The sequence below is a fragment of the Sinocyclocheilus rhinocerous genome, unplaced genomic scaffold (genome assembly GCF_001515625.1).
Source record: "Sinocyclocheilus rhinocerous isolate Xijiao unplaced genomic scaffold, SAMN03320098_v1.1 scaffold4186, whole genome shotgun sequence".
NCBI lineage: Eukaryota > Metazoa > Chordata > Actinopteri > Cypriniformes > Cyprinidae > Sinocyclocheilus > Sinocyclocheilus rhinocerous.
This window is the reverse complement of record NW_015640501.1, coordinates 14530-26828: the sequence shown is the minus strand read 5'-3', so window position 1 is coordinate 26828 and position 12299 is coordinate 14530. Positions and strand designations below refer to the sequence as shown.

The window sequence follows — 12299 nt, the reverse complement described above, 5'->3', positions numbered from 1 at the left end:
TTTAATTTTTTGTTTGTTTTTGTTTTGTTGAATTTTGTAAATTGTAAGTTTTTTTTATTTTAAGTTTTATTTATTGTTTTGTTGAATTTTGTGTTTAATTTAGTTTTGTGTTTTTGTGTTTTGTTGAATTTTGTTTTTTGTTTGTTTTTGTTTTGTTGAATTTTGTGTTTTGTGTTTAATTTTGTTTTTTTGTTGAATTTTGTGTTTTGTGTTTAATTTTGTTTAGTTCAATTTTGTCGTGTTTTTTGCTGAATTGTGTGTGTGTGTGTGTGTGTGTGTGTGTTTTCTTTTGTTTTATTGGTGTGTGGGTACTGATTAATACAGCAACTGTAGTATCTGTCTTTTGCATGTGAAAACTGTTTTTCATGGTATTTTTTTTTCTTTGTAGTGGGAGTCTAGCACTTGAAAGGTGAAAGGTGTATAAACAGTAAGAATATCTGTCCAGATCAAATACCTTCACTGTTGTCCTCCCATACAGAGCACGTGCAACAGTCAAGGTTTCTAAATCGGGCGTTTGCTTGTTTGAGGTCCGACCCCAAGTCAATATTTAATGTTTGGGTGTATCTATCTAACTTGAGACATGTTTGGAGATGAGAAGGCATTTGAAAACAAAAAGCACGACTGTGTCACTTTGATTGCTCAATGTCCGCAGCTCTCCAGCACGCATGAAGATAATTAAATGCATTTAGCTTATGTGTCAGCGGTAGCCTGAGGGTCAAACCCAGCCGTGCCGCAACAGCTGCAGCAGAAACTTGAACCTCCTCCGACTTCATACTCAACTACACCCGCCCCTCCTCACCTCTACATGACAAAGTCCAGCACAGCCCCTCTCCTCCTCCCTCACCCCCTTCCTGACTCTCCTGTTGCATTTGAATGTGAAAAGCCTCTTATGTGTGGCTCGGGGCGGGGGCGTCATTAGCGTTAGCAGAGGCTAATGCTATCATACAAGCTTGAACTGGATTGGGGTGATCTTCTCTTGACTTGGGGTCCTGGAAGCACCCATAATGTGTGCTTTAATATTCATTTAGAATGTTTTAGTTTAATATTGATCTAGATTGTTAAATAAAAACATGCCTCAGCCCAATTTAATTCTACAGGTTATAACTATGGGGGTTTTAAGAAACTTTTTTTTACCAAAAATATCTAAAAAATAACCCCTTTTCTGTAATATGAACTTTTTTTGTTGTAATTTTAGATTTTAATTTATATTGCACAATATATCACAAAGTACAGACCCTTTTAAAACATATTGTGGCAGCACTACGGTATTGTAATACCGTGATATTTTTTTTTATGAAATCGAGCTCTTTATTGTCATTGTGCAAGTACAACAAAATGATTTTGTCTTCCACTTGTTCTATAATATTTAGGTATTTTAAATATTTAAAATAAAGAAAACAAATGAATAAATATAAAGAACATATGTAAAAACATGAAGAATATATATATAAAGTAAAAAAAAATGTATATAGAATAAACTATTATAATAAATATGAGCCTTAAAATTATGTGTATGTGCAAAAATAAAAATGATTAACAATTAAAAAAATTATTTAAAAGAAGAAAAATGTAACTTTTGGTATTTTTATATATTGTATTTTGATCTATACAATAATACCATGGTAAAATTATGGTATTACCATCACGATAGTGTCCAAAAATGTTGTATGACCATATTTTTTCCTTATTTTTTTATTTACAAATAATACAATTAAACAAAGCAGACCATAAATTCCAAACCAGTAGTGATTTAATTTTGTAGTTTGCTGCTAATTTAGACTGTTTAAATTAGCTGCCTTTTTGGAGCTTGTGCAGATTATAGGCCTATAACTGAATTTCACTTGGATACGTGGCTGTATATTAGTACTAAATATAAAGAATGGCAACATGGGAAAACATGGCTTCCAGTTAGCTGTTGTGCTTCAAGCTTAGCACGCTTTGACAACAAAACAGCTCAATTTAATCTGTCTGTGCATCCAGGTTTGCAGCCTTTGACCGTCCGTGCGCTTCTGCTGACTTTGAAAGAAGCCAACGAGAGAAAGGTATAGGGAGGGAGGGGGCTTGCATTGTTCAGCAGGAGGGTAAAATAGGGCTGTCAGTTCCACTCAGATAACCGCCGCATTGCCATTGGCCCTCCGGCCACACCGTGACCCCTGGGGCCTGAACTCGGCGGTCATGTGACCGGGCTGAAACTGACCAACAGGGCTGAGGCTGAGAGGCGGATCAGTGAGAGTCAGAGCAGAGGAGAGGAGGGAGCGAAGAGAAAGAAGAGAAGGACAAGGAAAGAGAGTCATGAGGCCTACGCTGTTCCTGAGGAGGATACATGTATGAATGGATGACCGGGAGACCTGGAGAGACATGAGATGGATTCGTGGGAAGGTAAGGAAACCCCAAGAAAGGAGCAGAGAGCAGATTTCATAGAGATGGGGGTTTGTTAGCAAGGCGGTGTGTGCTGATATCAGATTCATTGTGTGTCTAATATACAAGCAAATAAGTCCCGTTCTAGTACTATAAATGTTCCTGAAAGGTAAACCTGCTAAAGCTAACAGCTGTAGAGAGAACTGGACTGTGCATTTTCTCTTTTTGTTTAGGATATTTCCTCTTGAAACCTCAAAAACCTGTTCATTAAATGTTAGTAATGCCAATATTATGAATATTTCATTCAATTATCCGCTGTATTTTCAAAATAAGTGCATATAAGCCCATTTTTAACTTGAATGCCAGTCTCTTCCAGTTATTTTAGCTGTACAAAAACAGTCTGTTTTGCTGCTTAATATTGCAAACTGGTATTTGCTCTCACATTCATTTAATTTATTATCTTAATCATAAACGGTCTGTAGCGCAAATTTTCATCGTTTACAGCACTTTTTAAATTATTATTCTTATAGTGATATGTCTTGCAAATTCACAACAAAGCGCAATAATTCTTTACAAGTCATTCTTGAACGGTATTTTAATTAATATCCACAGAGAGGAAGCATATTTACTGTAGGATGCCAATTTTATGATCATTGAAGCTTAGTAGCCAATTTCTAGGTGTGTTTATTCAGTTGACCTCAGTAAATCAGGTTTGGTTTTGTAAAACACTGTATTTGGCAATCAGAGTCTGTGTGCGTGTTCAGATCTTGTTAATTGATCTGAACGTAAACGTGTAGTTTAATCATATTATACAATGAGTCGTTTAGTTTGCACGATATGTTGTTTTCTTTTCTGTAGAGCATCGTGCACCCGTGTTGCGCCGTTCGGCTCATTTTTTTCCCCTCTCGCTCAGGAGTTTGGTTGTGTATTTAGTGGGTTTATGGCGAGAGTGTGTGTGCTCTGTGGTATGCGGGCTGTGGCCCATCTGGAAAAGGTTTTCTGTGCTGAGCAGGCAGCTGTCTTCATGCGATGCGAGCGGGGGTCAGCGAGGCTCCATGCTCATCTGGTTAAACCCCCGATACATTCACACAACCCCCACGCACTCCCCCCGCATGGGTTTATCACTGTAGCCCAAACTTCACCCCTCAGTGCTCGAGATTTGATCAGTTTGGCCACATAATTGTATCTCAGTTTGCTCTGTAATGACGAATAGACCTTTCTGGAGCAATAGCACTCGCTGTGATGTCAAACACTACATTAAAGGTCAAAAAGTATCGCGTCTTAAAGCAGTCAGTGGGCGGCCTTGGACCTTGACACCCTTCTTTAACTCCTTAACAAAACTACTATTATATACTATATAGTATACTATACTAAAATTATATTATACTACTATACAATATCTCCAACCATTAGTCCTCCCTAAAATGGCAGCATGCAAGAATTTTTTGTTTCATCCATTGTTCCTCCTGCTCGTTTCGTTAGCAAAAACACAGGGTTGAGAAGTGTGAAGCGCATGTTAAACGCAGACGTGCTGGCTACTGAATAAATGTGATATTAGCTTTCTGTCTGCCCTGTGTTAGTTTTAAGTCGAATGTTTAGCCCACCATTGACCTTCCTCAAAGGCTGGTGTGAAAATGCATTCACATAATGACGGAAGGTGCAAACGGCTCATCCCGTGTCTGTCTCATTTACTTATTTCAGGTGCTTTCATAAAAAAAAAAACACCTTTTGATAAGTGAATGCCATTCAGAAAAGGTGCAATCTTGCGTTCAAATTCGGCGACTATTTCAAACAGTTAAATTACCCGGAGGCTTGTTTAGGAATTAATCAATCGCAGCACCTTGCGTGTTTTATAGAGTTTGCTTTGAGGCTAATTGAAACAGCTTAAAGAAATCTTCACACCTTTTCTTAGTCTAAATGCACAGATTTCTAATCATCTAAAAAAACAAAACAAAAAAAAAGCTATGCATCTAAAAAGCGATTACGAAGTAGTTTCATATATTGTGAATATTTCAATGCTTTTCATGTTGTTGCTTTTATATATCATTGATCTGAACAGCTTAGATAAGAGTTTAAATATATAATCTAAATATCCACACACTTGTATTTGTAGAGGTGATTAGTGATAGATTGACCATTATATCAGCCAAGCCAGTTTAGGCCAGTTTGAGCGAATGCATCAGGCAATGATCACTCTGTTACAGTTAATGTGTTTGTTCTAACAGCAGCCTTGTTAACAGTTAACAATGTTATGTTATGTTATGTTATGTGCCACTATATCAACCATTAGCCACTGCTTTTAACAGCGGTCGACCATTTAAAACCCATATTGGCCGAGTATTAGCTGTTGTTATGCATTCTTAACAAACGATTATGATAACAAGAGGTTCGCAGAGGAACCTGGGCGGCACTTTGAGAGCATTGTGGCTTTGTGGTTGAATTTGAATGGATTGGAAACTCGATTGGAAAATTCCACAGTATTGTACTGGAGGGTGAATATGTTCAAGGGTGGTATGTGAAAACACTATTGTGTGTGTGTGTGGGGGAGCTGAAAGGACACTGTACATGACTCCTCCTCCTCCTAATCCTATTCTCCTGCCGCCCATCTCCCCTGTTATTGTTTCCGACAGAAGGGGGTGATCTCTCAGGGTCTTCACTCATCCCTCTGTCTCCTTTTCCTCTTTTTCCTTTCTCTCGTCTCTGCTGCTCCGTTTTTCCATGCATTTTTCCATCAGCTCCATTCGTCACTCTTCCATGCAGGAAGTCACCTCTGTGGTGGAGGGGTGTTTGTGTGCGCTCATACACACGGGGGAGGGGGATTCAAGCCAAGTGAAGATCAATAGCAGCAGAGGACATCAGGGTGTACAGGTTCAGCCATTCTGGGCTAAATTTAGTAACTAAAACCTGTTCAGGAAGCGACCTTTCTGCTCTCCAACAAATGAGCCCTTATCAACATCTACACGCTCAAAAAAATAAAGGGTTTCTGCAGCAAAGCCATAGAAGAACAATTTATGGAACAGTTCTTAAAAGAACCATTTTTGAAGAACGTTTTAAAAATCTAAAGATTCTTTTTACACTATTAAGAACCTTTTATGGAATGGAAAGATTCCATGGATGTTAAAGGTTCTTCATGGAACCATCAATGCCTTTATTTGTGAGTGTATGAAAAACCCATTGAATTCAACATGAAATTTTGACGTTGAAGGATCGAACAGTATTTTCTAGTAAAACAATCTCCTATAATCTTTATTTACAACTTCAAAACCCATTATTTTTGCAGTGTAAATCACTAAACCCAACCATTCTGCTCATCCTGTGCTGAGATCATTAGGAGACGTGAAAAGCCTGATAAACAAAGGTGTTATTTTGACATCATTGATGTCTGTCTTCATTGCGTTTCATTGATTTATCGCTGAATCTTTTTGTATTCTCAAATGAGGGCCGTACGGTAGCTGAAAACCTTCTGGTATGAGATCTTTACCTCACAAAAAGACACAATCTCTTTTCCCCCATTCAGACCAGAATCGTAATTTGATGAGCCACACACAAATTTGAGGCCTAAAAATAGTAAAGTCTTGTGCTGTAGGCTTATTGTTCATCTAAATGGTTTTTATGTCAATCACTTGAGATGAAACTAAGATGAAATAATTCCAATTTTCAGAGCCCTCAACTGTATTAATTTGTTGACCCATAACCCCAGATAGCAGATCTCAGAAATGGTGAACTAAGAAAAACATCTGCCCTTGTGATGAGGGATCAATAGGGCTCGGTGTCTTGTGTAATGTTTGCAAATATTTCAGGTTTTGATGTGTTTTATCTGCTGATGGCCTTTATTGATTTTGTTAAGCTAACTATAGATGCTACTGAGAGGCCAAACAATGCCCAAGATGTTGAAACGCAGCGATGTGGATGAACGCGTCAATACTCTGATGTAACTTCACTCCTCTGTGCCTCCTTAATGCCGTTTGGCTGTGAGGTTCAAATTTTCACTTTTGTTTCATTAGGGTTTCAGATTATTGGACTTTGGATGGTTTAATCAGCTGGTGACATAATATACGTGGTTATTAAAAAGCTTGGGATCAGTACGATTTTTAATGTTCTTGAGTAAAAACAGTAATTTTGTGAAATATTATTTCAAGTTACAATAACTGTTTTCTTTTTGAATATATTTTCAAATGTAATTTATTCCTGTGATCAAAGCTGAATTTTCAGTATCATTACTCCAGTCTTCAGTGTCACATGATCCTTCAGAAATCATTCAAATATGCAGATTTTGCTGCTCAAAAAACATTTCTTCGCATTATTTTATGAATACATCCTTTCTTAATACAAGTATGTATTTCTTTCTTATTTCAAAATGATTAATATTAAAAGAAAATCTTATTTCCCCCAAACTTTTTAACTGTGCTGTGTAACGAATGCATCTTTAACACCTTAAAATCTATAATGGTTCCAAATGGGGAAAAATCTGGTTTAATGGACTGTTGTCAGAAACACATTTAAATGAAGCACAAAGCTTTTCTTAGAGCTCCAGGATTAATTCAGTCTATGTAAGCAGAATGGTTTGCTTTACATTAAGACCGAGCCTCAGTGTAATTACCACATGCTAATTCCTACTAAAATCTTTACCCCTTTCTCAAATCGAGCCGATCTCAAATGCCTGTCTGTGTGACGTCACACATACAGGCCCCTCCCACGATAGTTTGATTGACAGTAGCGTTTCAGCACAGACTGGGTGTCTTACCTTAGACCCGCACTGAGTCAGCTGTCATCAGTCCGATATCAGTGTCACTGTTTAAACTGCAGGCGCTGCATTTCCTGCTTGTGGTAAAGTTTGGACTGAAACCCGGCCTGACCTCGGGGTAACAATGCAGGTTTTAATAGGTGCAGTGGGGGGTCTGAGCCCTGTGTGTGTGGAGGGTGGGGACACACAGCCCAAAGCAACAGGAAAGATTCAAATCAATGGTTAAACCTGATTTTTTCAGCATGCCTCTCAGTCTCATGGGATGGATGAGGTAAACAATTGAATAAGGGAATGAATCTCACTAACTAGTCAAGAACATCATATCATATTTCACCCCAAATCAAAAGCAATAAATAAGAAAAATATTTTGATCAAATGTTTTTTTTAACCATTTAGATTTAGTTGGGTCACATGATCCTTCAGAAATCATTCTAATATGCTGATTTGCTGCTCAAGAAACATTTCTTATTGTTATCAATGTTTAAAAACAGTTGTGCTGCTTAATATTTTTGTGTAAACGTGATACATTGTTTCCAGGATTTGAATTGAAAGCGCAAAAGAACAGCATTTATTTGAAATAGAAATCTTTGTGACATTCTAAATGTCTTTACTGTTACTTTTTAATTTGAATTCCTTGCTGAACATAATAATCATTTCTTTAAAAAAAAAATCTTACTGTCCCCCAAACTTTGACACAACATTTTACTGGAAAATGTGCCATAGAAATTGTGAACTCAGCTGTGGCCTGGGCATATTTTCATGAGATTTCCACAAGGAGAGGCAGCGAAATTTACAATAAATTTTTGAACTAACAAATTCAAAAAGATTGTAAAAGAATTCCAGAATTTTCCCCAAATAAGCATGGCAGTTGGTCCCAGCTTTTCTGGAGCATGCATGTGAGTGACAGGGCAGAATGAGACGGGGTGGAGGGGTGTGAAGTGACGCTGTGGGATCAAGTGTGTGAAGGTGTGAGAGAACTCCAGGTTTATAGGGTGGCCATGCACTTGAAAGAGAGGGCGACAAATTTAACCAATCAAAGAAGGCCAGGGTGTGAATAAAGGAAGCCAACTTTGCAAGCGGTGTTTTCTCATTAAAGGAAGTCAGTCATTTCACATACACTGGTCAATAATTTATGGTTTCAAATGCCTCCTGCATAACGTAACATCTGCCAGGAATTCCAGGCAAATGGTTTGGGTAACAAGGAAGGGTCAGTGTTACAGTACCGCATATGGGCGTCCTCTCCATTTGACAAATATGTCACCAAGGTATGAAGTCACAGCCAAAGTGTATTTGACTTTTGTGCTTAATCCGGATTCATTTACTCACCCAATAAATGTTGTCTTGTGTGTCACGTTTATTAAAATAATATGGTTGACTTTTGTGTGTTAAAGACAAGCAGTTTATGATTCGCTAACAGATGCATCAGTTTTAGCACTGATAAACAGTAAAAGAGTGACAATCAATGTGTAGCTTTGAAAAACTCGTATAGGCTTTATCTGACAGTAAGCTCTTGTATTTGTGACTCCTGCGCTCTAGTATAGTAAAGCTCTCAGTATGTTAAAGTTCACCACAGGAATCTCAATGCCAATGTCATTGCAATAGTGCAAGCTTTTAGAAGTCTCCTGTTCTGCAGATTTAACAGAGAGTCTGTTCACATATTCTCACCCAGTGACTCTGAACGGGAGACAGACAAAAAGGGACACGAGACCCTCTTAAGAAGGGCTAAACATATAGTGGTTCAATATTATTCAGCCTTTTGATGATATTCAGCATGTATCTTGACATTTATGCAAGTTTGTCAGAGAGAGGAACCATCATTTTGAAGCATTAATATTTCTAATTTTATATGTATATGAAACTTCTTTTTCCTAAAACATAATTAATGAAAATGAATGCATATTCATTGAATCAGTTCATTGAAATGTACAGTTTAAAATGATTCACGGAAATTAATTGCACTTTCCAATTCTTATGCACACTGTAAAAAATGACCGTGAATTTAACGGTAAAAGACTGTAAATATGCTACAGTAAAAACCTGTTAAATGGTTAACGGTAAATTCCCCTACTATACACGGTGAAAAACTGTATTGGACATTAATTTTACGGTAGTATACCATTTTTGGAAGTGAAAAAGACCGTATAATTTACAGGGAATAACCGTAAATTGACATTCCCAGAATTCCCTGCGTTACATTTAAAATGTAATGTTTTTTGTTGTTGAAATAACTGTTTCTTCTTAGTTTTTTCTTATCAGTTTTGTATATTAGGGTTGTGTGTTACACCTAATGTTGTTAAATAAATGTTTATTGCATTATTTCAGTTTCATGTGGGTTACCATGACAGTGTTTTTACAAAGGTACAAAACAGATTTCAGTACTTCAATAGGTTGGTATATTAACATTATATCAGTTAATGAAATTACGGTATTTAACTGTAAATTTAAGTTAAAACCATAAAACCTAAAACGTTGCTACCGTATTTTTTACGGTAAAATTCCGGCAACCACAGCTGCCGGTTTTTTATCGTAAATTTTTTAGTGCATTTGAAACTTTTAAAACCTCACAATGTTGCTTCATTTTATATCACAAATACACTTTTAATTGTTTGTGGTTGGCAAGATGTATTAATGTTTTTGAAAGTCTCTTATGTTCCCCAAGGCTGCATTTATTTGTTTAAAGGCAGTGATATTGTGAAATATTATTACAATTTACAATGACTATTTTCTATTGTAATATATTATAACATTTAATTTATTCCTGTGATGCAAAGCTGAATTTTTAGCATCGTTACTCCAGTTTTCAGTGTCACATGATCCTTCAGAAATCACTCTGATGTGCTGATTTGCTGCTCAAGAAACATTTCTTACCATTATCAATGATAAAAAATAGTTGTGCTGCTTAATATTTTGTGGAAAACATTTTTCCCGGATTCTCTGATAAACAGAAAGTTCAAAAGAAAAAGGTTTATTTGAAATAGAAATTCTTGTCTTTACAGTCACTATTGGTCAACTGAATGCATCCGTGCTGAATAAAAATATTAATTTCTTTAAAAAATATATTACTGACCACTTTTGAACGGTAGTCTGTATTTTAAACATTTAATATCAGACTGATTGCTTTTCTTGTGACTCTTTTGCTTTTACTGATGAAACAGAATGCAAGAAAATTATTTTTTTCCCAGCAGTCATCTGTCTGAAATTCATTAGTCATCTATCAGTTCATTTGTAAATCATTTCAAATATTTGTAAGCAAACCCTCATGCTTCAAGTCAAAATACGGACCTTTAAACCCTCTGAGAGACTAAACATTGTCTGTAAAGTAAGACTGAAAGCCCCACACTTAACATTCGTAACCCTCAACTGTATCCCTGCACTGTTGACCCTCAGAAAACACTGAAGCGTCGCCGCTTTGAAAGCCCACAGAAAGGCGGCCGAAAGAAAAGGCAGCATTTGCACTGTAATCATACTGTCCTATAGAGGAGTAAAAGGCATGTCAGATGGTATGAATGGCCTGTTCTTGACTCTGCTGTAATTACAGGCCTGTGGAACTCCCTCTCATATTGAGAAAGAAAAGGCGCTGGGCCATGACCCTGTTTTTATGAGTTGAAATGGTCCACAGCCCCGGCCCCGCCACATTCTCTGTCTGCAGCAGAGTTTTCCCCTCGCTCTTAGAAACTATCCTTATTTGTGTTTATCCGTTTGACTTTCTGCGATGCTTTATCCTGACATTTCCACTTCAATAAGCTGTGGATCTTTCACCATGTTATGCTATCACCTTTACACAAATGGAAAGATGTCATCTTTATAATGCTGAGAAGCCTGAATCATTTTTAATTTTTCATTTCAATTATTTTATTTCGTCAAGTGATCACTTAAATGCTGAAGTTTATCACATGCTGCTGTGTTAGGCCTGTAAAGTCTGACATATAAATACTCTGAAAAAGGAACAATGTATTGAACCTTGATACAAATTTAAAAAATACATATATACAGTGGGTACGGAAAGTATTCAGACCCCCTTAAATTTTTCACTCTTTGTTATATTGCAGCCATTTGCTAAAATCATTTAAGTTAATTTTTTTTCCTCATTAATGTACACACAGCACCCCATATTGACAGAAAAACACAGAATTGTTGACATTTTTGCAGATTTATTAAAAAAGAAAAACTGAAATATCACATGGTCCTAAGTATTCAGACCCCTTGCTCAGTATTTAGTAGCAAATTTAAAAAATACATATATATATATATATATATATATATATATATATAAAAATGTTGATACGTGAGGCTTTTATGGCTCATATAGTATAGTTTAGTGAAGAATATGGAGGAAAAAAGACCTTTGTTTTTGGTGCAGTTGCTGATGTTTGTATCGAAAAATATGTGTGAATAAAATATGTGACCAAAAATAAGCTGAAATTCTGATAGCTTTATTTTTCTGAAACTGATGTTTGAATAATCAAGTAAACAAGTTGGTTCAGTCCAGCCAATTTTAATCTTGAAGAATTACCAGTATTATAGTTGTTACTCTATACCTAGTTCTTACCTTTACTTTAGAAAAATCAGTAAAGACTTCACAGCAAAAAGACCAATGAACCACGACATGAAGATGGACATTTTTACAATTATACTAAAAGGCCTTTGACTTGATAAACTTTTGATTCCTCAACTTTTTACAAACTAAAGCATTCTTGATAGCATCTGATTCATTTTTGTGAGGCATTTTTTAAATTTGATTTGAGTGATTTTATTTTCTGCCCCTCAGTTTGACTCCAAAACAATCGGATTGGTTGAATCTTTAAAAAGAATCGGTTCAATAGAATGATTCATTCTCAGCCTCTGTCTCTCCTCCGTGGGGTTTATTTGGTCTTGTGAAGGAGCAGCGGTGTTGATTGTATAGCTTCATTAGGCGGCAGACGGGGGCCTGTCTTCAGTGTTAGCTGATCTCATAGTCCTGACAGCGGGCGAGCGGGACAGAGAGAAGCAGGGGAGGAGAGGAGGGTTAGTGTTTCCGCTGTTCTTGGTTTGAACCCGTTCTTCGCTAAGTCAGCCGTGACGCCACAGCCGCGGTGAGCAAGCACATTCCTCTCGCGGCCATGCCATTCACTGTTACCATGGCACCCACCCATCTGGTCAAGGATCCTGTTTTGGCTGGGGGAGGGTGTGTGTGTGTGTGTGTGTGTGTGTGTGTGTG

The 12299-nt window shown here is 37.0% G+C and overlaps 1 protein-coding gene across 1 annotated transcript in view; it reads left to right on the top strand.

Annotated features, from left to right (window-relative positions):
• Positions 1 to 2256: 2256 nt before the first annotated feature.
• The window catches only part of LOC107753334 (nuclear receptor subfamily 6 group A member 1-A-like), a 19873-nt gene continuing 9830 nt past the window's right edge, over positions 2257 to 12299 (top strand). The window contains exon 1 of the mRNA XM_016569467.1: positions 2257 to 2379. Coding sequence (XP_016424953.1) covers positions 2364 to 2379 — 16 coding nt within the window. The 5' untranslated portion in view covers positions 2257 to 2363. The remainder of the gene's footprint in view (positions 2380 to 12299) is intronic.